This window comes from Pezoporus occidentalis, unplaced genomic scaffold, assembly GCF_034315485.1.
Source record: "Pezoporus occidentalis ecotype Australia unplaced genomic scaffold, CSIRO_AGI_Poc_V1 ctg19, whole genome shotgun sequence".
NCBI lineage: Eukaryota > Metazoa > Chordata > Aves > Psittaciformes > Psittacidae > Pezoporus > Pezoporus occidentalis.
In genome coordinates, this window is record NW_026913748.1 from 1,474,915 (window position 1) to 1,500,413 (window position 25,499).

General features: G+C 40.4%; 2 protein-coding genes across 4 annotated transcripts in view; both read right to left on the bottom strand.

The window, feature by feature from the left end:
• CHPT1 (choline phosphotransferase 1) overlaps positions 1-5,251 on the bottom strand; it is a 21,716-nt gene extending 16,465 nt beyond the window's left edge. For 2 of the 3 annotated variants that reach the window (XR_009964347.1, XM_062616375.1), the window contains exon 1: positions 4,919-5,250. Coding sequence is in view for 2 of the 3 variants with exons in the window: in XM_062616375.1 (XP_062472359.1) it covers positions 4,919-5,161 (243 nt within the window). In the remaining variant the exon portion in view is untranslated. Of the gene's footprint in view, positions 1-4,918 lie in introns of all 3 variants that reach the window. The other variant, XM_062616376.1, reaches the window with a different exon arrangement.
• Positions 5,252-11,103: 5,852 nt separating this feature from the next.
• The window catches only part of MYBPC1 (myosin binding protein C1), a 76,378-nt gene continuing 61,982 nt past the window's right edge, over positions 11,104-25,499 (bottom strand). Inside the window, exons 27-31 of the mRNA XM_062616379.1 lie at positions 24,928-25,067; positions 23,030-23,189; positions 21,550-21,686; positions 20,483-20,669; positions 11,104-11,851 (exon numbers count right to left, since the gene is read on the bottom strand). Of these exons, the coding sequence (XP_062472363.1) occupies positions 11,751-11,851; positions 20,483-20,669; positions 21,550-21,686; positions 23,030-23,189; positions 24,928-25,067 (725 nt within the window). The 3' untranslated portion in view covers positions 11,104-11,750. The remainder of the gene's footprint in view (positions 11,852-20,482; positions 20,670-21,549; positions 21,687-23,029; positions 23,190-24,927; positions 25,068-25,499) is intronic.

Sequence of the window (25,499 nt, forward strand, 5' to 3'; positions counted from 1 at the left end):
AAAAATAAATAAATCAGTTTCAACTCAAACTTCTCTTATTAGGTTTTCCTGAAAAAGTAATGGCTTTTGTCAAGTTGCAAGTTACAGTGTAGGTACAATCATTAGGGCTGCTGATCCAGGTCTGTTTGCATTAGCTCCTGCTGGGACAAATCAAAACAGTGTCCCCAGATGCCAGAACAAAAAGTGCTCTGCTCCTGGATGATCTGGAAAGGAGAGGAGAGTTTTCATCCTCTTCCCAGTAAGGATCATCTGTACTCATTAACACCTGTAATGGATGTATCTATATCCCCTGTTAGATCTTATCACATCCCTTACCACAGCTGTGGGGAAGGGATGAATATCCTAGTAAGAATAAGGGAACAGGTGTCTGAGAGAGCTTAGAAATAACCATCTGGAGCACTTCATCCCTATGCTTCCAGTTCAAACTTAACCCAAAGTGCTAATAATCAAAGGCCATTTGTGATCAACTATGCTTTCAGCAGATTAAATGAATACACTTTTAATCAATAAAATACAGTTTTCCAAATCACAGAAGGTGCACAGAGGTTTCCAAATTTCCCAGTAACCACGGACTCTCTCTGCTACCCGCCCTCTCAACACAGTTACAGCTGCCATCTTCTCTGCCTTCTGATGTGCCTGGCTCTCCTTCCCGGGATGTCCCCTGCTGGCTTCCCACGCTGGACCCAAGTAGTTTGCAAATTAGAGAAGTGGGAGCGTTTGAGAATGCTGACATGGCTGGCAGATGCAGCAGAAAGGTCAGGAGGCTCCCAGTAATCATCAGCTTTTCACTGATGAGGTGTTTATTATCTCTGCTCAAAGTTATATCCTGTCCAAGCAAATGTATTTTGGCCAGAACTAGATGCTATTCTCATGGAACTAGAAGAGAACACAAACCTCGGGGAAGGAAGGGGGATGCTTCTCTCCCTCAGTTAAGAAGAATGTCTGAAAGATGATACAGCTCCAAAATCTTGTCACACACAGATTTGGTACAGCAGGTCTGGCCATCTACTGAACCAGAGGGTGTCGAAATAAAACCACGTGGGCACAGTGTCTGACAGGTATGCAAGGCACACTGTTCCTTCAGGAAAAAGTATAGGTTTAACAGCCATCCTTATTCTTCTGCTCCTATGATTCCACCCCACCAAAGAGCATGGACAGCTGCAAAAGACTACTTGTACCTGGGAGATCCCTTACCTTTTTTTCAAGTAAAGCTCTCAAGCCCAGATAGTTCACTGGCCCAAGCTTTTGCAATATTTAAAGATTCAGCTCCCCTTAATTACTCATCACATTTAGTAATAAACTTGCTTCCTCAATCCACAGCTACTAAATTCATCCCTTCTCTGGAACAGATCCAGAAGTGAGGCAGACTTTTTACTGGACTCCCTCCCTCTCCCCCCAGAATGTGGATCATTTCTTGCACTTCTGTTCAGCACAAAGCATTATATACAATTGTATTAACAACAGGAGAAAGAAAGGGGCTGTTTAAACCTGCATTACAGCAGGGACAGAAGGCAGGGAAAAAGTAAAAATAATAAATAATCATACTATACCCAAGTGCACTTCATGCACACCAGAGACTCCCTGCATTCCTTTAGCATCCCCAGCAAGCTCCTGCTGAAAGAGCTCCTGTCTTTCTGTGTTGGTGTTCCTGAACCTTCGTTGCCTGTCTTTATGCCAAATACCTCTTTCTTCCATTCACCACAGAGTGCTCCATTTTTCACACATGGGCATTGGCTGGATTCCCCACCCCACTCAGTGCTTCACACTTCTCCAGCAGGTCAGGGGTTTAATGCTTATTCCTTCACATTGCCATGCCTCAACTTCATACCAGCTGCTCCAGCTCACCCTCTTTTCTCCTTCTCTTTCCTCTCTCCCACAAAGCTCAGTTGTGACCTTACTGCTTAAATAATGTCATGCCTTGTCAATACCTTTCCCTCATTTATCCCTGTGACAGGAAAAAATAAAAAAAGAAATAAAAAAAAAAAAAATCAAGACAATCCATGTTTCAGTTTAAAAGGTGGTGGGTTTTGGGTTTTGTTTGGAATTTTTCAGGAGGGAGAAGAGGGTTGCTGGGTTTTTTTTAAGGAAGTTTTTTTAATAGAGACAGAGAAGCAGAGAGAGCACCTCACCAATGTTTCTCTCCCTGCAAACAGTTAATAGTGGAGCTAGCTAGAGTCACCTAGACCCTCTCCCACTTTTTAGTCTCCCTAGACTAAATCCATCACTGCCCAAACTGCAAATCCATAGTCCACGCTTTTCTCCGTGTCTTCCTCCCAGTAATCTCCAGGAGGTTATTTTAACCAAAAGGTTAAAAAAAAAAAAAAAATAAATCAGACATGATGGAACCTAAGAAGCTGAGAGCAAGCAGGACAAGTCTTTATCACTAGATAAAATCTACTCTGATCAGTTTGAGGTGGACTGTTTGCTTAGATCCTGCCGTAACTGCTACAAGATTCTTTTTTTAATATATAAATTCAATGTAAAGTAATAATTATTGTTAGCTTGAGCTTCTGTCCTAAAATTCTAGCTTCCCATGGTATTTGAGAGACCTGTGGCTGAGCTTGAAGGATTACCAAAGCTAGGCCCCTCTATAAGCAAGCAGGATCAGAGTTTTCTTTCTCCCTTTTACAAAGATAAATAATTATGGTTAGCCAGTTTTCCTCCTAGTGTTGATGGAAGGGGAAAATTAGTATGTCAGTTTTCCCCAGAATGGGAAGGGGTACAAGAGATTAACCTGCAAAGCCTAATGACTTAACTGTAGCTACTTCAGAGAAGTCAGTTAGCAGTAGAGGAAAACCGATTTACTGTGAAATAGTGGTGATAAAGTGAAAATCCTCACCCAAGAAATGCTCCCTTTTCACTGTAACACAGCAAATTGGAACAGGTTGCCCAAAGAAGTGGTAAATGCTGAAATGAGCAGGTAGTGTCCTCCCCACCACCACATCTGGTATAGCAGTCCTGTATATTATTCCTATAGACTACTGTCCTAAGTTACAAAGAGTAAGAAACTGGACAAAACACTCCACAAATATCTACACGTGGATTTTTGTTACAACAGTGCTTTAGGGGTGGAGTCTGCTAATGGCTTAGCTACAAGAAGGCTTATGTTGAAATGTGCATTTACAGAGGACCGTGGTACAACCCTTTATCTTACTAGACAAGGAGACATTACTGAAGAAGACAATCTTTTATAAAGCCAAAACATAGCTAGACAGTAACAAACTGGCTACTCATGCTGATGAAGATAAAAGCAATAGTGTATAAGGAAATAATAGCTACACGTTAAGAGAATAAAGGAGCATTGCATGGATTTAGACATTGATTGCATTGTCTGTCTATGTAAGTATTACTGAACTGTGGGATTCGCTGCAATAGGACATAATGAAAGCGAAAAGTACAAACAAGTTCAAACTGAATAATTCCAAAGGCAAAAACATGAGCTGGAAGGTGTCTGTGGGGAAACAGATCCATCAGTTGCTGTTCTAGCAAGTAACCCGAGTAGAATCCCTTCTTAAGAAACCCCTAAACCAGTCTTTTGGCAACAGGAAGGGTTATCAAAGGAAGATGTCTTTTTCCAAGCACCTGCTAGCAGCTGATCTCTGAGAGATTTCAGCTACTAGTCTTACTTGGTTTGTATGGTTTGTACAAACATCAGCACTTCAGTGTTTTCAATAAAGGACTTAAGACTGGTTAGCAGAAAAAAAAACACAAACCACCTCATAAAAAAAAACCACCGAGGCCCAAAACCTGCTTGTTATTTTATTTGAGTCTTCCATCAAGTGCTCCTACACTTCCACCAGGAGAACATAATCAGTTCTTGTTAGTCCACCAGGTAATCAAGACTACTTGTTCATGAATGGAAAAGGTGGCTTGGCAGGATAGCAAACACAAAGAAAACAACAGCCACCCTTCAAGATATTTTACCCACACAAAGCAATTTTCCCCTGGCATTTCACACCTTAACTACCATGGATACTGCAATGGGGAACTCCTAACAGGCTGGAAAGCTCTGACAGACCTCCTTACATTGTCAGAGAAACTGTAGGCAACCGAGTTCAAGCATCAGCCCACGTTAACAAGCCTGTTTCCCCTCCAGAAGATAAAGCAATTAAACGTTTCCTACACAAGCAGGGGAAGCATTTGATCTAGTGTCAGCTAACACAGCTGCGACACCACTGAACCTCAATTCTGAACTAAGCGATGCAGAAGGGATGCCAGCCATGCCCCGTGGCCAGCTCTGCCCTTTTCGTGGGCACACCCCGCACCCTATCTCCTGGCTAACAGCCATTTCTACTTTCAGGGCCCCTCTGTTACAGCCTTCCATCTAAGAAGGGAGTTAACAGCTTTCACCTCCTTCCCAGCAGGCTGCCTGAGCAATGTCACACACGTGGGATGTAAGATGGTCCTTGGAGGAGGCAGGGATCCCACGCCCCAGGGTGAGCCCAGCTATGCCTTCGCTCCACAACATACAGCACAGGCCAAGTGCCCGACTACAGCCCTGGCCTCACGGGGACTTCTGGTCAGGGAGCTGAAAGGAACCTACTGCAATTCGCCTTCCTCGCACTGAAACCTGAACGCTCACATCCACCTTGACCCCTGCTACCCCAAAGCCTGCCTCCGCCTCACCTCTCCTAATTTCCCAAGGCAAAGCCGCAGCTGTACCTCAGCCGTTCCACCCCTGGGAAGGGCCACGCATTACCGCCAGTACCCCCGGCTACTGCCAGGAGGTGCCCTGGCGGCACCGCACCGAGGAGCTCCAGTACCCGCTCCCGGGACCTCCGGGACGGGAAGGGCGACGGAGGCCCCCTGGGGCGGTGGCCGGGGCAGCGCCGCCAGGCTGAGGCGAGGCCGTGGCAGGCGGGGGAAAGGGTCAAGCTGTAACGGAGAGGGGGCGGCGGCGGGCCGTGGCGGGTGGTACCTGCTCGGTGGCGCTGGGGCAGCAGGCGATGAGCGGCAGCGCCGTCAGGCAGTTCAACAGCAGGCCGCCCAGGGTGATGGTGTTGGGGGCCAGCCCCAGCGGGACCTGCTCTACCAGCCAGGCCCAGTACGGCTGCAGCCACGGCTCCAGCACCGAGCGCCCGGCCGCGCTGTAGCGGTGCTGCTCCAGGCGCTTCAGCTGCGCCGGGCTGAGGGGCGCGGGCAGAGCCCAGGGCACCGTCATGCTGCCGCTACAGCCCCGCCGCGCAGCCGGAGGCTCGGAGGTCAGACCGCCACCGCCGCTCGGGGCGGGGCTGAGCGGAGGGCTGCGGCGGGAGGCGGAAGAGGCCGACGCCCAGCGGCGACTCTGCTAGCGGGGAGCCACCGCCCCGCGACGGCTGACGTGAGCCGCGGGTTCCTGCGCCCTGGGAGCACGGCTCCCAGCCTGCCCGCAGCAGGGGGCTGGCTGTGGCAGCCCGGGCTTGAGAGGGTGGTGGTCCTCGTGGAGGGGTTGCCCTCGGGAGGGCCCGCCCTGTATGCTTCCCGTTGGTGCTGGGCATCGGCAGGGTGGGTGGAACATCCCCTCTACGCTGTGGTTTTCCCTATTCATCTTATTATAAGACGAAGAAGGTCTGTATGAGCCATCAGTGTGCTCTTGCAGCCCAGAAAGCCATCAGAAGGATGCAGGTTGAGGGAGGTGATTCTCCTCTACTCCAGTCTTGTGAGACCCCACCAGCACTACTGCATTCAGCTCTGTGGCCCTAAGCACAAGACGGGTGTTGAGCTGTTGTAGCGACTCCAGAGGAGGGCACGAAGATGCTCAGAGGGCTGGAGCGCCCCTCCTATGAAGATAGGCTGAGAGAGCTGGGCTTGTCCAGCCTGGAGAAGAGAGGCTCTGGTGAGACCTTAGAGCAGCTTCCAGTGCCTAAAGGGGTCTGCAAGAAATCTGGAGAGGGACTTTTCACAAGGGCATGTAGGGATAGGACAAGGACAAATGGCTTTAAACTGACAGATATATATATGACAGAGATAATTAGATATTTGGAAGAAGCTCTTGACTATGAGGGTGGTGAGGCACTGGCAAAGGTTGCCCAGAGAAGCTGTGGCTGCCCCATCCCTGGCAGTGCTCAAGGCCAGGTTGGATGGGGCTCGGAGCAACCTGGTCTAGTGGAAGGTGTCCCTGCCCATGGTAGGGAGGTTGTAACTGGATGAGCTTTAATGTCCCTTCCAACCCAAACTTTTCTATGATTTTCCTTTCACACATTTTATAATGCAGGTGGATGGTGAAGTGTTTTGCTGGAGTGAAGCATAAAGGCAAGGCTTGGGCAGGAGGTGACTTACTTGCTGTTAGCAGGACTCCACAGCTGTGTCTGCAGGCATGGATCCCCATTGTGTCAGGCAAGGAAGGGGTCCTCTGCCACCAAAGGAGCCCCGCTGCCCAGGGAATAGAGATCTTACATGTTACAGAGCAGCTGGCCACTGTTTCTCAGGACTTGCTTTACCTCCTTGGTGTGCTTAGAGAAGTCACATCAAATTAAATACGCCTTTTCAGAAATCATGGCATATCAAATTATTTGAATTGGTCGTGTGAAGGACTTCATATGTATCCCTGTATCTCTAGGAAGTTACATGTTTTCTGAATGAAGCCAAGGAAAGATGAGCACTGCGTAGGTTGAAAGATGAAGTAGAAAATGTAAAATACAACCTCTAATGCATATTATATACCCAGATGACATCTTCTTAGAATCAGAAATCCTATTTAAGTTACTCCATTGGAGCCTCAGAGGCTGCAGCTCTCTGACCAGGCACAATTTCCTGGACAGACCCATTTCTTATTATTCAAAGTGAGCCAATTCTCTTTGTCTGATATGTTTTTGAGTAGGTTTCTCTACTCCAAGGTTCAGGAATGCTTGGCATCTGCAAAAGAGTGGTTTCAGAATCATTTGACATGGTATGTGTATCCCAAGTGCTATGTCATTCATCCACTGATTACAGTATGATATTGGCAATTGGGATTAAGGACCAAAACAGGAAAGAGAGGAACTGCCAGCAAAGGAGGGAGTAATACATAGCATAATAAAGAAGTAATCAATAGCAGCCAGCTAGAGGAGTACAAATGGAAATGTGACAGATTCACAATCAGCCAGATCCCCAGTCCACTGGAATCACAGGGTTTGGGTTGTGCCTAACACTGTTTCTTTTAGTACCCTGTTCATTACTGTGGTTGATGACCATAATGGTACTGGTATTGTCCTGGGTTCAGCAGTAGCAGTCATTTTTCTCCTTCTTGGTAGCTGGTGCAGTGCAGTGTTTTGACTTTCGGCCTGGGAACAGAGCTGATAGCGATGTTTTGGTTTGGCCAAGGACTTTGTGAGTCTCATGCTCTGCCAGGGAGGAGGGGAAGCCAGGAGGAAGCAGAGACAGGACGCCTGACCCAAACTGACCAAAGAGGTATTTCATACCACAGCACGTCATGCCCAGGATGTAACTGAGTTACCCGGAAGGGCTGTTAGACTGCAGGGCTGGAGGAGGTATCGGTCGGTGCTTGGTCGGGCTGGGGGGCCGAGTTATCGGTCGGCTGGTGGTGAGGTGGTGTATTCTCTTCCCTTGTTATTTCCTTTATCATTGTTATTATTGGTGGTAGCAGTAGTGATTTGTGTTATACCTTGGTTACTAAACTGTTCTTATCTCAACCCATGGGAGTTGCATTCTTTTCGATTCTCCTCTCTGTCCCTCCGGGAGCAGGGGGAGGGCAAGAAAGGGGGGGAAGTGAGCGAACGAATTACCTGACTGGGTTTAAACCACGACAGGTATTTATGGAGAGATTATTTTAAGGATTTTGTGATACCAAGAGGGAAAGAAAAAGAAAATAAACTCAGAAAAGAAGTGGAGGGGAAAGTAAGTGGTGTAATAAATAAGAGCAACATCAGTAGAGGAAGAAATAGATTCCCTACTGAACTTATCACTGAGCTTGAAGGATTTGTTTTACTTTAAAAAGTATTCAGCCACAAAACATAGAACATGAGAACACAAAATTTCAAGCCCAGTTTATTCAGCCTTCCAGCACTTTCTCAGTATTCAGGATACAGTTTTACTTCCAAATTCTCTCTGCTTGAGCAAAGGAGCAGCTTTACTTGTCAGTCAGGAAAGCAAGCCATGGAAATCAAGTGACAGTAAGTACACCGTGCTTAAAATAGAATGCCTTTTGCTCCAAAATCTTAAAATGCAGCAAAGCCATTCATAAAGTAAGTCTCCCTTCACGATGCACTATAAAAGATAACAGTATTACACTCCCCTGCTCCCCCAGTGGACGTGGAGGAAACTTGAAACTTTTTTTTTTGCAAAAGGAATATTTTTTAGAATTTCTGACTCTCAGGAAAGACCTCCATTCATATCCCTATTTAAACATTCTTTAAAATATTTGCCTGTGTTTTTTTCTTCTCCCATTTCTATATTTGTAAGATTATTTTCAGTGAGGGAAAAATGGACTGGCACTTGCCATAATCTTTCAATGCCTGTATCAAGCTCCATGTACAGCAGTTTGAGAATGGATCTGTATGCAACAGTAACATTTAAATGCCAAATATCCTTCCATGGGCAAGGAGAGCAAGCCAAGAGAAGACAAACTATTTTCCTCTGGATTCCTTAAAAATAAAACCACTTTTTTTTTTTTTTTTAAATTAACTTTGATTCTTCTGTGTGTGTGTATATGTTTGTGTTTCCCTTCTTATTCCTAGTAATAACTTTCCTTGACCAGTGTAAGTCAAACTGAACACCAAGGCAGAGCTTTCAAAAATGGAAAATTCCCACCAGATACGTGACAGTGTACAGAAAAGAAAAAACTCATCGAAAGTGCTACTGAACTACAGCCTCAGCACGTACTAGTTGATCGAGAATGTACGTTGCAAACAGAAGATAGGAATAATGCAACTGGCTGAAGACTTAAACTGGTTTCACATATTACAAGACATCCGGGAACACAGCCATAAGCCATGAAAGCAGTACTAGTTTCACTTTGCCAAAAAAGCTGTTTTTTGTTTTACTGTTGCGTTATCTCATATGGCCATGTTTCTTTTGCTGTTCTCTGTTACTCCTAGGTCACTTTCAGGTCCACTGATTTCCTGGAAATTCAGTGTGACCTGACTTTGGAGACATTTCTTCTTGGGAGCATTGGGCTGTATCTTCTACAGCGTGATATTCTGCTGCTTCTGTTCTCTCTAGGGTGTTTTTGTTGTCTTTGGTATGTCTTTATTCTCCTAAGCTGGTATGAACTGCAGGTTTCGTTAGAATTTTCTTAACTTTGTGATTTTTGTCACTTTATTTCATGTATCAAGCACCACCCCTGGAGAATACCAATAGGCAAATCATTATGAATCAAAACTTTATCTTTTGTTATTCTCTATTTAAGGTTCTCCAGCCTGGTTTAGATCTACTAGAAATCTCCTTCATATCCCACCCCATCCTATCATTCCCTTAAAGTAATTTTCAATTAATTTTTAATCCAGAGGCTTGGCTGGTAAGGATAGTTAGTGAGAATATGAATTTACAGCATACTAATGCCCGCTGATCTCAATTCCACCCACAGCCCAATACCCAGTACTTCCTATTGGTGTGGTGTACATCAAACCTGAGTTAAAGCCAGTGGCAAATGCTGGACAATGCAACTGGGGAGGAATTAAGGGCATCTGAATATAATGCTTACCATCCATACAGTGAAAAGCAGCTTAGTTCAGCTTGCCTTTTAACACTGCTGGCATCTGGTAGAAATTAGAGTAGCTAATTCCATCGGCAGACAGCCTTCAGAATCTGAGATTTATGCTGGCTTCCAGATTATTAGATTTGGTATATTGAGACAGAGGAGGCAGATAAACACATAAGCTTGAAACTGTAAACATTATGTACAAAGTACAGATGGCTATATGCATCATTTTTGGCTTACTGAAAAGCACAAACTCACAATAGCTATATCTTTTGGTGCTAACTATAATGTATCTCAACAGATTGGTATTATTTTAAATGAGGGCCACGTGCTTAAGTGCTTAAACCTGCATGGCATATATTTAAACTGACCCTTTCCCACAGCCTCCTGTGGTTCAAAACAGATGGAGTCACAATTCACTTTTGAGATACAGAATAAAGAGAAATTATTAATCGTTTATGAAATTTTCTTCATAGTAGACATGTTGCCTTCTTTTGTATGTGTGAATGCTTAGGAGAGAATTGATTTTGGCAGGAGAAGGGTGAAATGCAGGTTGGGGGGGGGGGGTCCAGGATCACTGGGAATGACGAACTGCTTCCTCGCACAGATGGCAGCACAGAAGCTATGACAAAGATAGAAAGAAGAAGGATCTCAGGGCGAGTAAGATTTACAGAACAAAGCGAGAAAAAGCATTCAGATCCCCATGTGAAAGAAGTGGCAATTCAACTGCAGAAACACCAGTTCAGCAGTGGCAGTTAGTAGTAACACATTATTTTATTGCATAATTACTGGCTGTTGGATGTTTGAAAATGCACTGACGTCAAGTAACCATCTTGTAATGTACTGCTGGTCTAAGTAGACCTTTATCTTTATAAACCATAATTGGAGATCAATCATTAGTCAGTGAGCACATAACCTACCCTATCCATACAGCCAGGGTGAGAACTGGTAAATAAATGACAGAGCAACAGGGAATTGACAGGCTGGGCAAATCGTTTGTGACCTTCTGTCTCACATGCTTCAGCGTTTGTTGGAGATTTACAATCACCCCCACCCGTGAAATACTTGGAGGTTAGTGACACTGGAGTTGGAAAACTAATGGAGCCATTTTACCTTTATGCCTTGCATGGTAAACACGCTGGTGATAAGACCTGAGTCCATTTTCTGCTGCAATACCTGCAAAAGCATCATGAATTGCTGAGGAAGGGGTGCAGATCCAGACTGATGGGAAGCTGTCATGCTTGGCATTTATAATATTTAAAATATTGAAAATACATAGATATAAAATTATGTATCTGTTGTGTTTATCTTTACTCACATTCTATGTCATGTATGGTAAAGTGTAAGCCTGTTGGATTTGGTGACAGGTGATACATTTTTCCACTCACTGTGGAGGGCTGGAGTTCCTGCTTTACAGTATGTGGAAACTAACAAGAAATGTGGTAACATGAGCCAGAAAAAAAGCCTAAAAAGATACAAGAACTTGATAGATCTTAAACACTTCATATTTATTGTACATTAAATAAAACAATTTCAGTTCAGTTGAGAGACTGATGGGTTGGATTTAGGAAACCAAAACTTCTAAAGGAAGATATATTCAGCATAAATGATCAAGTACATATGCATTAAGTGTGTTATAGTAAAGCCGTATTCTGTTAAACAATTCTCAGGTGAATAAGATACATTATCAAAGAGGTATGTTTTCCAAGGGTCTTATTGCACATCTACTGGCTAATCCGTGTACTTTCAGTCTGAGAAAGATATGCTTTGTACCACCAAGTACGAACTCTGACTGCCTCCTCAGGTTTATTACACAGCTTCTCCTCTTTCTTCGTTAAAAAACAGAACACAGTATCAAACAGAAAATAAAGCTGAACAGCTGAACATTAACAAAACATTTGTTGTCTTCAGTTCATTTCAATTCAACCCAAAGCAATCCATGCGTATTCTTTCCTTTCAGTAAGAGCAGGTAGGGAAAATGAAAACAACAAATAAGAAACAAAACAAAACAAAACAAAAAAAAAAAAGAAAAAATTCCCCAACCGCACATTTGTTCTGTCATTGCAAGAAATAAAATGCTGTAATTCTGCTACCAAATTCCAGTGCAGTGGGGGGAAACACTGTGGACGGACTCTCACTTCCCCTCAGTTTTGTCTGCCTGTATTTCACGCATGTATGAATCAATGATATGGGGAGGCACGCCATCCATCAGTAGTCTGAAGAACGAAAGCCCACCTATAAACAAGGAATAAGACACTCTTCAGGTTGAAGCTCCCTGGCGTGACACTTTGTACCTTTTTTTCTGGTGTAAGCTACAAAGATTTAGGCAGTCCCTATTGCATATTTCATTGTGTGATATGATAAAATTAATCCCTGTTCAAAAGTTCAGCACAAGAATTAACCATTATTTAATCCCTGTACTATAAAGAGCTTTCCTGTCTTCTTGCACATGGTGAATTTCATTTCTAGGATGTCATATATTCAGTCATTTATCTCTCCCCCATGCAATAGTCTGTGATAAATTTCACCTCAAATAATCCTCCTGGACTTCCATCAAGCTGGGTGGAGTATAGTGAGAGACAAAAGTCAGCCCAGGAGGAACAACATAGAAAAAACACCTGACTATGATGAGTTGTGGAGAACATGCAGACATTCAAATTATTTTAGTATTGGGTATTATAATGGTTTATAAGTTTTTAGCAAAATATTTACCACGTTGCTTGAAAATACCATGTGGGATGACATATGTGAAAGAATTATATGAAATAAAGCCAGGATTTTGGATATTGGTACCTTTGGACTCCAGAGAGAGGTGATGCAACCTGAAACTTTCATCTGTTGGGGAATTCTGAAGAAAGATTTTGGATTCACTTTTGAATAAAAAATAGACCACACATCATCACCTTGGATCCAGGTGCTTACTCCCTGAAAGCAGTTTCTTCCTGACTTTTCCCAGGGCTTGAAGCTATTGGTATGTGATCTCAAAGCTGTGGGAAGTCCTGCACTGATCCATAGGGGAGACTTACTTATTCCATGCTTGTGGCCACTATCTTCCTTAGCGGGAGGAGTGCGTGTCCCGGCTCACAAGCCCTGATGACAGGGACATTTTGTACTCAGCGTTTCCTCCAGCCCTGCCAAAACTGCTTTTCTTTTTTATGTGAAACTAAACTTCTTTTTCCTCCCACTTTTCAGTTCAGTGGTGGTTGGAGCCAATATTCACTGAACAAGTATCAGAAGTTCTGTTCCCAGCTTTTTAGGTCTATGTACTTAATGGCTGTGGCTCAGCCGCGATGAGTAAAAAACGGAATGAAACCTATTTTAAATTACTGCTATAATAGAAACCTGGGCTTATAAGAAAGCCATTGCAATGCTCAATGTTCTCTTTGCTGTTCTGGAAAAAAGGACAAGGCAAAAGATTTTTGAAGAGCATTTAATATTTTTGTCCAAGGCAATATATTTCTTTCAATGCCCAGAAAAAAACATGTATGTAGTGTCTAATAGACCAGACAGGGCACCCCAATTCCCAGTGACATAGAAGCATTAATTTAGCAAAAATAATCCAAATTAGGAGTGAAATTTCATGTAATTGAAAAATTTCACTGAAATAAAATGTCATTTGGAAGGAACAGTGGAAAAAAGATAAACATTTTGCTAAAAAAACATTAGATTCTACCCTATCTCAAGGCGAAGGATGGCATTTGTTGTAAGAAAGCTACATACCATTACTGTTCCTCTTACAAATCTGCATGAATATTCTGTTCTGCAAACTGCAAAACCACCTGCTAATAACTGCACTTACCTTCTGAGCCTTTTCTGGAGCACACCAAAAGCTTTAAAGCAAAAATACATTGGAAGGATGAAGATATCACTGTCTCTGAATGCTTCAGCTCAATGCAACTGAGCTGATACTTACGTACAGTGTTTATCCTGAGTATGGATTTTAGGAATTTATAACCTTTATTAACACAAGGATTATCCAATTAAAGTGCTATTAGTTACTATTGATTATGAGACTGTGCTATCTCGTGTAACACCATCACTGTTGCAGAACTGTTCACTCCCGACCGTAGGTAGATGCACAATACAGACAAAATAAAAAAAGAAAGCATGCTTTTTGGCATTCTTTTCAATTCATGTAGTGCAATTGTGATGAGAATCATTTGTTTTTAAATGAAATTAACTGTGGAATAAATATTTCAGTTATGTAGAGGTATATTCCTATATGAGAATAACTGTAAATGAAAAATGCTGTTTTATTACTTGCATTTTATTCATGCTAATTAATCATGCTAACTCATGCACTGTTAAATTCCGTTGAAATGTGCACTATTAGAAAGTAGTGGGATGTACTAATTAGGAATTACCATAGCAAGCAATTTTCGTAAAAATCTGGGTTTCTGTGCATTAAAACTGTCATGCTACTCATTATGAAAAAAATTTTCATTAAGTGAAATAATGAAAATCATGCCATACTAGGCAGACATTGTATGACACGTAGTCATAAGCTTCATATGCAAGAACCATATGAAAGCTTACCTTAGATGCCAATATACATTCAAAAATCCTTATTGTGTAACTAAGAGAAAGAGAGAAAGAGAAGTAACAATTTAATAGCAAACACAAAAGTAGAGAGAAAATGTTGAGTGAAATTATGCTTACGATTATGTCAAGATGATGTTTTAATCCTTAGTCATGTAAAGTATGTAGGAATAGAAACACATGAAGAGTAAAAGGTAGGGAACCAGTTCCACTTCAAAATCATCATTAATATGTAAAGGCTATATTAATATCTACAAGTAACTATGAATCTTGTAATTAGTCTAAAGTATAGATTGGAACCAAATTATGCAACTAACGTTTAAGATAAATGTTTCCAAACGTAGCTTCAAAGAAGCTAACACATATATATATATAGTATTTTCCACCAGGGGAAAAAAAAAGCACACACATAACACTGAAGCATATATATATATGTTGAAACTCCATAAGGCAAAATAATCAAGTACAGACTAATTACATACCTGTGTACTATATGTGCTTTGCCATATACCCACATATACATTACTTAAAGCATGCTTTTTACTCTATAGGAGCTCTTATCTTTAATTAAACATTTTGACTCTATAAAACACCCATAAATATATACATTTCTATTTGTGTATGTATGTAAAAGCACTCAACTTTGGAGCTGTTGTAGCCTTTTAAGAAAAAAACCCGTAATGCTTCAAAAACTACAGGTAGTCTGACTTCTTAACATGCTTTTGGTTTGAAATAGTAAATTTGGAAGCATAATATACTGCAGACTAGCTTCTGGGCACTTCCATCATTTTAAAATTGCACTGTCAATATTCTAGATTTGGGCAAGGTTACAAGCAAACACCTTTCTATAGAAAGAGCCAAATTCTCTGAACACTACAGAACCTGAATTTAAAATAAGTTCTAGAGGAAATGAAGTAAAATTATATCTTTGTAACTATAAAGTTTTCACTGATTTCATTTGTATCAAGATTTCATCCTTAGATTCTGTAGGTTAAGCTTAGGCATGGGTTGTAATTCTGAGAACTAACTTATAACCAAAGACTAATCTGTAATAAGGAATGCCTTTTAAGCACAAAATATTACTATGATACTTCTGCTCTTTCAATAATTCTACAAACTATCTGACAGCTGGGTTTTTTGAAATGCAGATTTCTATCTCCTGGAAAGATCTAAAGGTTTTGGTCAAAGGTCATCACAGTAATGAAATAAATTAATAGGTAACAGGTAGTTCTATGCCCAATGGCATAGCAGTACTATGTCTAAACCCTTTGTAATTCTGATGTTAAAAACCCATATTCTTGATTAATTTGGCCTTCTTTGCTCATGTGACATACATTGTATGCCATGAGACGCTAGCTAGTTTAATCTAAAAAAGCAAATAAATACACACTTTGCATGCAGAAAATGCGTTTCCATGTGGAAAGAGAGGAAGGGAATGAAATGGAATGAAATACCCAGAGGAGTATGCTTATTATAAACCTGATTATTCCCCGCCAAGAAGAACGGTTCTCCTGGGTTAATTACTCCTTGATATATCACTGCAGAATTAGAATATTTACAGTGGTATTTATTCGCATTTGAAATTTTTCCCAGTTGATTTTTACACCTTTTTAAAACATATTTCTCATACAGCATATTTTCTACCATCAGCCTATTAGAATGACCATCAACCTTCATTTTGCTCATAAGATAAACATTTTTTAAACCCGTTTGTTTCATGATAGAAGAAGTATGGTGCTCTCCCTGAACCTTTTCATTGACCTCAGTGAAGCTGACAAGGAATCAGTTCCTCACTGCTTGCAATAGAAGATTTACAGCCATATTTCACAATCCATCTCAACAAATTTAAAAGATATATACAATATTTTCTGTAGTAAGATGAATACAAAACATTTATAATCAGATTCTGTGTATGCTTCATCTTCCAAGATATGTGAGGTAGGGTTATTATTTTCTGTAAGATTTGTTATTTGACTTCTTACAGCCCACGTATATTTACAATAAGAGCCATTGTATATGCAATTGTATGGAGCAGCTTATAGAACTGCCACCTTTAAGTTCACTCAGCAAAACTTAAAACAGAAAAACAAAGTACTGCCTGTCTGAAATAACATCAGTAAAAGCAAAACCTTTTTTGAGGACAAAATGAAATTTTATAGTCTTTACTATTGTGCTCATAATTATCACTAGAACTTTTTCAGGAAGTAAGTATTAAATGTAGTAACAACGAGGGGCTTTAATTTTACACCTAAAATAACGGATGCAAATAGCTTAAAAAGTAGAAAATTGTAGCATACTGACAGTATTCATAGCCATAGTATTCGTAGCTACATGGTTGTTTTAATACTGTGCAAAATCAGAAATACTAGACTCTTCTGTGAGTAGTTCTATGACATTCCTAGGATTGAGCATATATATATATATGCATATATATAAATTTTAGATCTCCAGTACCTCAGAAATAATAGAGGGGTAAAAGAAATTCTAGCCAACATAACTAAAAGACACTACAATATATACTGTTGCATGACGTAAAGCTCTTTAGCATGGCTTACTATCCAAAGACCTGTAATTAATAGGGTGATTTAATATTTAGAGATCTGTATTAATAACACTGTAGCTAGTATGTTCACCAGATAAGTAGCATAGCCTTGAGCCTGTTGTTCTTATTCAGGCAACATTCAACTATATCTCAGAATTTGATGAATCCACACCTTGATTGTTACTTGCTGGAATAAAGCTGAACCACGTCAAAGTTATATATGTGCTATAAACACATACACAAACACACTGCAATCCGTTTCCAGTGAGTCAGAAATCCATAAGTCTTTACTCTGTGTCAGTGTGATGAGCAGTCATCTGAGGAGCCCTCCTAAATGAACAAACAGGCTGGCAAATTTAAGAAAATGGTAATTCTACACTTAAGTCAATAGAATAGTGAAATAAGATGTAATTATGTTTTTATGCTCTGGCTGTTTAATACTCATTTGCATTTGTCTGTATCATATAGCAAACCCTGAGCCTACCCTGGTTTGCCAAGCTACAGCTGCTGTATTCACTTAATCCTATTCCCTTTGAATTCATCAGTTGAACTGCCAGTCACATTAAGAGTGTCAGCACTGAACCCTTACAACAGCTGTGCTGTGTCTAAGCCTTACAAATAACTGGTCTAAGCAGTCTTCAAAAAGGAGCCTAAAATAACAGCTAAACCAACCAGGACAGAGAGAGGTATCTCTGAAAGGGTGACGACTCACAGCCCAAACCCCTGGGAGAGAACCACAATACCAGGCTTGGTGGGATGGGGTAGGACTGCACCAGGTGATGGTAGATAGGAAATCAGATTCATAAACCAACCATTAACTAGGGGAGGTGGGATTTAGGTTAATGAAGCAGTCTAACACATAGCCTAGGTGGGATTCTAACAGCCTGCATTTTTCAGGACTTCCTCCAGATGGGATGCAAAACAAAAGCACTGCTCTGAGCAAAATGTCTATGACATAGTATTTGGTTTTTTTTCCAGTTGATTTCTTAAAGTAAGTATTATGTTCTTTGAGAAGAAAGGCTTTTTGAGTCTATAAATGTCTATGTTACAAGCAGTCAGTGGGTGTGAGAGGTTTTACTTAAAAGTGAGGAAGGATGAGCTAAATCTTATCAGAAGGAAGTAATTCTTACAGCCTCGTTCTCACTGTAGCAAAGATATGCTCAACCGCAACCCCAAGGTGCCAGAGGAATTGAGATTGTAGGACATGATGCAACCAGCTGATAGGATGATTAATACAGCCTTCAGGACATGGTGTAAAGCCATTGATCCAAGGTTTCGTGTGGGATGAATGATCAGGGGTATACTTGAACTCACTGAGGTACTAGCATAAGTCAACAATATTAAGAACTAAATCAGCCTCTCAGACTCACAGATCTGGAAGCAATCTGGAGATGTCATTTAGTGCATATCATAACCCTAACAAACTGTACTGCTGTCATTCTTCTAAACTGTTTTTAAACCCTTTTGGTACCAAAAGCTCTGCAGCAACCTCTGCAGGAAATCTGCTCTAGTGCTTCACTCTGCTGACTGTTGTCTACATAAAATGTTTGCTGATGTGTTGCCAGACATCACTTTTTTGTTTTAATCTTTAATGCAGCCATCATGGAAAGAATCAGCTGTGAACTGAGTGTGGCAGCCTGTGAACACAGTGCATTATTTACTCTCTATTTCAAAACACTTCTCAGAAAACTGGACCTATGAAAGTTAAATAAACATTTGTGAGCAAAAATCATTGAGCACATAATCTCAGTTGTACACTTTACTGAACAGAACTGTAGCTTTTTTTTCCCTATATATATTGATTCTGATTGACTAGAAAAGGATCTAAGCATTCCCAAACTATTTCAGATACCAATCCATAAATGTCTATAACTTAAGAAATAAGATTCCCCACCAGCAGTGGTCAAAGGCAACAAAATCTCTCCACGCTTCTTTCTTAAAACTCTAATATAGAGCAGCTTCCACTGCCGGTGAACAATTTATTGGAAATTGTTGCATATTGGAAGACAGCCTGAATGATGACATCGTGTTTGTATATTATGCTTCAAAACCAGTCCTGATATTCAGTGAAAAAAGTTCCAATATCAACAGAGCATCTCTATTTCACAACAGCTGGAAAAAGAATTACTGAAGAATAAAATGTAATCCATGGCAACATTTGGAGTTTGAATTTCTTAAAATTGAGAGATATAAGTTAAATTATTTCTTATCTTAAAAATATTTCACATTACTCTGCACATTACATAAAAAAAATTCTTTGTAAAACAAAGGACAGAAATAAACAGCTTCTTGTACTTAAAATGTAGTATTTGGTTGTACTACAAGCGAAGTGCTGAAGATCAAAAGCTACAACTGAGTGTAAATGCACATAAGAAATTTAGGGCTTGAGGACTTAGGGAGTTAAATGAAATAGCAAACTAACTTGGCCTTTGAGTATAAAAAAAGATGAAGCAACCTTCTCACATGATGAGGTCTTCTGTTATGCTGTGAAATAGAAAGTTTGCTTGTGATTAAGGGAAACAATTACATATTCAGGATGAGGATATCACCTTTTAAACACAGTATCTTAAAAATAAATAATGAAAATTGAGAAACATATTATGCATATTTTCCTTTTGCATCAGTTAAAAGTTCGACTTCATAAACAAAACATTTATTGTAGTGGCTTTCTGCTAGCAGATTTGAGCTGTGGGACAAGATACATCAAAAAACACAGAAAATGGAAATTGAAATCCAAAATAAACAGTACAATCCATAAGGGTATTAACTATTATGACTTTCATTATAGACTATCATGATGGCAATAGTATAATTAGGGCCATATTCAGCTAGTTTAAATTCCCAAGTTAGACCCTTCTTGTCAGCTGGCTTTAGGCAGTTTTCCTTACTTATAACTTCACACTATTTTTTTTTCCAGAAATGCTTAGCTTATTCTGCAGTTGAAACTAAAGCCTTTGCTGAGAGTTAGTCCAGCTAAATATGACCCCATTTTTTCCTAGGAAGTAGAAATATATGGTACTGAGATTATTCATTAGTAGTCCAATCCAAATCCTATTGCCATTCATGATATCCCAGTCAATGCTAAACTATCTGGAACTCAGAAAATCTATCTGTTAATAAAAATAAAGGTATGTCTTCAGTTGTAGAAGGCTAACTTATTTTGCAAAATCCATAGTTTTGAATACTTTGTTCTTAAAGCAAGTGCAGCAATTATAGCAGCTAGCTTGTGTCTTTGAGAACAGCAGTGGGTTTTACTACATGATTTTGCTAGCCAAGTTCCTTGGAAGCAAATGTTTGGATTGTTCAATAAGTAATTTCAAAGTAGAGAATGTCTGCCCTGAGCTAATCTTTCTTCCTTCTCTCCTTTTCCCCTTGCCATTTCCTTCAGAGATCTGTCTGTTATCCAAGATGTTTTTCTTAATGTTTTCCTGAAGAACCTTATGGCTGAGTCATATTAGAGGTTCTCAGGTAAGTGGCGTAGCTCTGAGAGTGACCATTTTGTCACTTGTGAAAAAGTCCTTGCAGTCACTGAAGATGTGAATTAGCATGGGGGGAAGGAGGAGAAAGATCATATAGCACAAGCACGGCATGTTGGTCTTCCGAAAGAGAACAGAACAACCAATATAGTTTATTTTGTCCTAACCATGTTATTATTTTCGACCAGGAAAGTTAAAACAGTTGTTTGAAATCCCTTTTGCATTTGTCTTGCATACTTTCCACTCCTATGGAAATAGTGTTCAGACATTCAGACAAAGAGGGCATTTGCAATGTTTTAAACCCCTTACCTTTTACTTCCAGTTTGCAATCAACTTCTGCTTCTCCAAGTGTATTGACTGCTCGGCAGGTGTAGGTACCTCCGTCATAGGGACTGGGTTTGCGGATCTCCAAGGTACAGACACCTTGGTTGCTGAACATTCGGTACCTTGGGTCATTCATTATAATGACTTTGTTTTTCAGCCAGGTTATTTTGGGCTGTGGTAAAAACACAAGAAAGCCCACGTGCACAAACTTATGAACTGGAATATTTAACCACTTTTTGTGAAGTTCATTTAAAGTTGAGTAATTCAGAAAGGATAAAAAAACAGATGAAAGTAGGGATAGAAAAGAAACTGTAATTCTTAACCTGGGCTGCATCATGCATCTGTTTTTAAGCATGGTTTTTCAAGTGTAGTTCCTATTCCATAAAGTCATAAATGTAAGCCTGTTATCAGTATAAGAGGTGCTGTGCAGTGGTAGCAAACATCTGAGCAATAGCTTTTTGCCTCCAATTACTCTTAGTCAATAAGAAAAACATTTTTTTTTTCACAGTAATTTTCACTCAGAAACTGTGAAGGTAAAGAGTGAGCAGTAAATGTTCTTAAACACCCTTGAGTGTTCATTTTACTAGGTCAGTTCAGTTTCTCACAATAGAAAATAGATAACAAAAAGACACAACTCAGAAGACTATGAAAGATGCATTGAGCAGTGCATCTGAGAGCCAGCACAGTCCCCAGAGTATTCTTGCAATGTGCTTACTTAATTAGCTTTTTATAGAATAATTATGGCTTTATTTTGGTAACAACCTTTACTGATATGTTGACTGTACATCTGTTGTCGGTGCTGGTCCCAGTATAGCCCAGCCTTTTGCTGAGGTTCTACATTTTCACTGAATTATCTGTGGATTTAGTAACTCTTATAATGCCTGTAACACAGGGAAGTAGAACCTTTTTCGTATTCTTTAGAGCCCACACCACTCTTTTTGTCTTCAGCCTGGCTTTTGAGTGAGACAAATAGTAAAAATGGTGTTACAGGATTTATTATCAGGTTAAACTCTCTCATGTTTTAAGTGATACTGTTAGGAGTGATGCTGTACCTTGGGGTTGCCCCGAACACTGCAGTTCAAAGTAGCGTTGTAGCCAGCTACAGCAAATGTGTTGACTAGAGGCTGAGTAAACATCGGTCGTTCAGTGAAGTCAAAATCATCGTAAACTGGGTATTTGTAGACTTTACCTATGAAATGAAAATAAAACATTTATAAAAAGAGTGTCACTATGTAGCTAAATACCCATCCATGTTAAACAGCTGCAGAGTCAATTCTGATCTGCACTGCTTTAGGTACCGACATGACTCTGGTAATTGCACTTGTAGGGAGGCTGGAAGTAGGCCTGTGAAGTGACTATAGCCCTTGGTTATGCTGTAGTATAGATGTCTGAGAGCTTATCTTTTGTTTCCTGAGTAGGTGGTACATAAAATAATGCATATTTATTCTGTGCATTTGCCTGTGTGCCCTGCATGTTACAAAACAGGATGGATCCTGACTGACATACTGCAGGATGCCTGTCTTGTCAAGCCTTGTTCACTCTATTGCCAATTTTCACAGTTTGCTCTGATTACAAACTAGCACTGTATCTTAAAATCCATTTTCTTTCTGCTTCATACAGTGCAGTAACAATACAGATATCTGAATGGATGTAGTTTTTGTACAAGGAAGACATGGTAGTAAAATCTAGTTTCTTGCTGCCACTTTATCCCTGCTCTGCAATTGAGGTTATCACCACTTTCACCCACAAACGAAGCTGACATTTAAAACAGCTGGACAGACTGTGATCTATTCCTGTGCTTAGGTATTGTTAAACCTGATCCAAGCTCTCATACTGACTTCAGTGCAGCTTAGGGTGGGTTGTACAAGTTGTCTGTCTTCTGCATCGTGGCAGTCATGTGTTCTTTCCTTTCAGACAAATTCAGGTGATCTGGTTTGATTTTCTTCCTTTAAACCACCTGTTTGTAGAATTTCCCTTCCATAAAGGGGCAGCTATTTTCTGGTTTATTTATTTAAAGTTTACAGTACCATATCAAACTGACAGTTTCTGAAATGTCAGGATTTCTGACAGCAGACTCAGAACCTCTCCAGCTCCACCTGCAAGAGATGTGAAGCAGGGGTTGTGCTTATCTGTTGGATCCTGCCTGAAATGAACAGGAGCACTTGCAATGGCTGATGCCAAGTCTTCACTGGGAGGCAGTGACACTCCAGTTCTAACAGAACAGCTGCTTTACTCCTCTTCCAGCTCTTATTGACTTACATCTGCCAGAAGTGACGCAAGTCTGAGATCCAGGATTATAGAAAATGTCAGAACGTGGGAAAAATGTCCCACTCTTGATTAAAAGAAACTCCAACTATGAGCTATGTGCCAAAGCAAGAAGTCCTAATATGAAATGCCAGACTGTTACTTGTACATGGGCTTAGGGCTAGGAATGCATTGGAATGATTTGGGGATATGAGCTTTACCTCTAATCACCTTCCAGCCTCTAAACACACCCCTTCCCTTTTGACAAGGAATGGATAATTAGCTAACCATCCTTTGCAATCAAAGCGCTCTCTTTGGTCATTGTTGCATCCTCACTGAGGCCGCACATGTTCTCAGCGAAGACGCGGAAGTAATACTCATTTCCTATGATGAGCTCATTAATGGTGGCACTGGTGCGGTGGTAGTGCTCCATTACCGTGAACCATTCCTGAAGGATACAAAACCAGAGAGTAAGCTTTCCCCATTGCTGTGTATCTCTAAGCCATTAACTGCTGTCTGGTAGAATCACTGAGTAAGATTTTTCTTTGGGAATGTTAATGAATACTAGAATAGTGAAGCTAACAATAATTAATGAAATGAGTGATAATGACAATATAACATTCACTGCTGAGCAGTGAAGGCTGAATGGAAAGTACCATCTACTGAACTGTTGCATGCTGTTAGCTGGGAGGGCTTGTTTTAGGAAATCCAGTAATACAAAGGTTGTACTACATGAAACAAGGCAGGCTCCTTCATTCTTCATAGTCTGTGCTGCTGGCAGAAGGTACAGCTGCAGACAAGAAAACTGCAGGCTGGAGCAGAAAAGTAGCAGCATGTACTTGTCTGCCGTAACATGTACTCACAAGAGACCAATGCATCAATGTGCCCCCTGTTCCACAGGTTGCATATTCGTGAGAAATTTAATTTTATGCATGTGGTCCTCTGATATCTAAAGGCTCAGATGGGGAGGTAGGTTTTAGCGCTTTAGTCTTGCAGCAGTAACAGGACATGTGAATTCTATGCTAGTACAGAATACCTAAATAACAAAGAGAGATGAAAGAAGTTAATGCTAAAAATGGAATTCATATAAAGTGCAACATGACCACAGCAGTGTTTTTTGCTTTGCTTTACTACGTCTGATACAGTTTTCTTGCTTCCCTAAAGATGAACCTGTGTTGAGTTCCCCATGCCACAGTTTGCATTGATATTTGGTCATCTTTAAGAGCCAAAGTGCCCTTTGGGAAAACAGTTTTCTGTAGAAGACCAACTGCACCAGAATTGCAAAATTCACCACTCCAAAGAATGTGGAGAAACTATGACCAGAATGATCCATGACACACTGAACCCTTGACACTGCTGTTGCGGCTTTCTCCTTAACACAGTAATTTAGACAAGGGACGTCATTGTTCTGGACACTGTACAGGGAACATGTCTTCTTACAGTCTGAAGAGAAAGAAAAAATGAAGGGTGGGAAGGGAAATAGTGACATAAGAAGAATAAATTGATCAGACCATGAAGCAGATCAATGTATTAAAGGGATGGGCCTATGGCAAAAAGATTCCTTTAGGTAAGGCAGCTTCCAAAACATTGTCCTAAATATCCCGTGTTTAAATTTGCAGTAAGTATCAAATGTAGGAATCTAGCTAGTGTGTTAAGGAACTGTAAAGATAAGGTTAGTTTAATGAAAATAATGAACTTCTCTATATTGCACTTTTCATCTGTAAATTTCAAAGCAGTTTATGAATTTTATATATATCATTTTGCCATGGGTAGTAAGGAGTGGCAATGAGTTACACAATGTGACATTACAAGTTTAAAAAAAACCCAGAAGTATGTTTTGATTCTAGTAGCAGCCTATTGATTTCAGAATTAGTATTTTGGGCTTTCATTTTCTCTGCTGAGAAAAAGGAAAAAAGAAAAAATAAACCAGAATTACTTCCCTCGAATCCACCTCTTCTTTCCTTTTTAATCCTCCTTTTTGGCATCACCTGAAAACTCCCATTTCTAGGGTTTAGGTACAGTGAACAAGAGTGTCTTAGGATTTTTAGAGATGCCTTGCAGATTTTCTGAACATTGACTAATCAATGCTTTGTCCACCTACATCATTTTACGCATGCAAGGGTTTTATTTTTAAAAGGGAGAATTTATGAGTGCATCAGCCTTTTAAACAACTCCTTATTACTTACCATACTCTTCTTATCTGCTTTTTGAATAGTGTAGCCAGTAATGGCAGCATTGCCATCATCTTTTGGTGGCTTCCATGACAAATTTACGTTCTCTCCCCAGACATCATCAATAGTTACAATCTCTGGTGGGCCTGGCCGATCTGTAAGGAAAATGTAGCAGCTGACATTTCCCACTGTTTGCTTTCCCTATGTGTCTCTTTCCTACATGTCTTCCACTTAGTTTGATTTCTCTGTCTCTTAAAACACAGATATGCCAAAAACAATGTCAAAAGAAAGCTGAGGCTGCAAAAGAAAACTTTTCAAAGGTAAGATATGTCAAGATAATGGAAAACTTAGCTTGACCACTTGGAGAGCACAGTTTCTAATGGGCATATGCTCTTTTATTGTGTAGGAACATGATATTTTGGAAAAATTAAAACCAGTGGAAGACGCATTCATAAAAGGCAAAGCTGGACAATTATTATAAAGGCTGTGCTACCAGTTTTGCCTATTATGTAAGGAAATAGATTGGTAAAAATGGAAAGTAGATATGTTTTCTTGTCTGTATTTCCTACTTCCATGTACTTCCAACA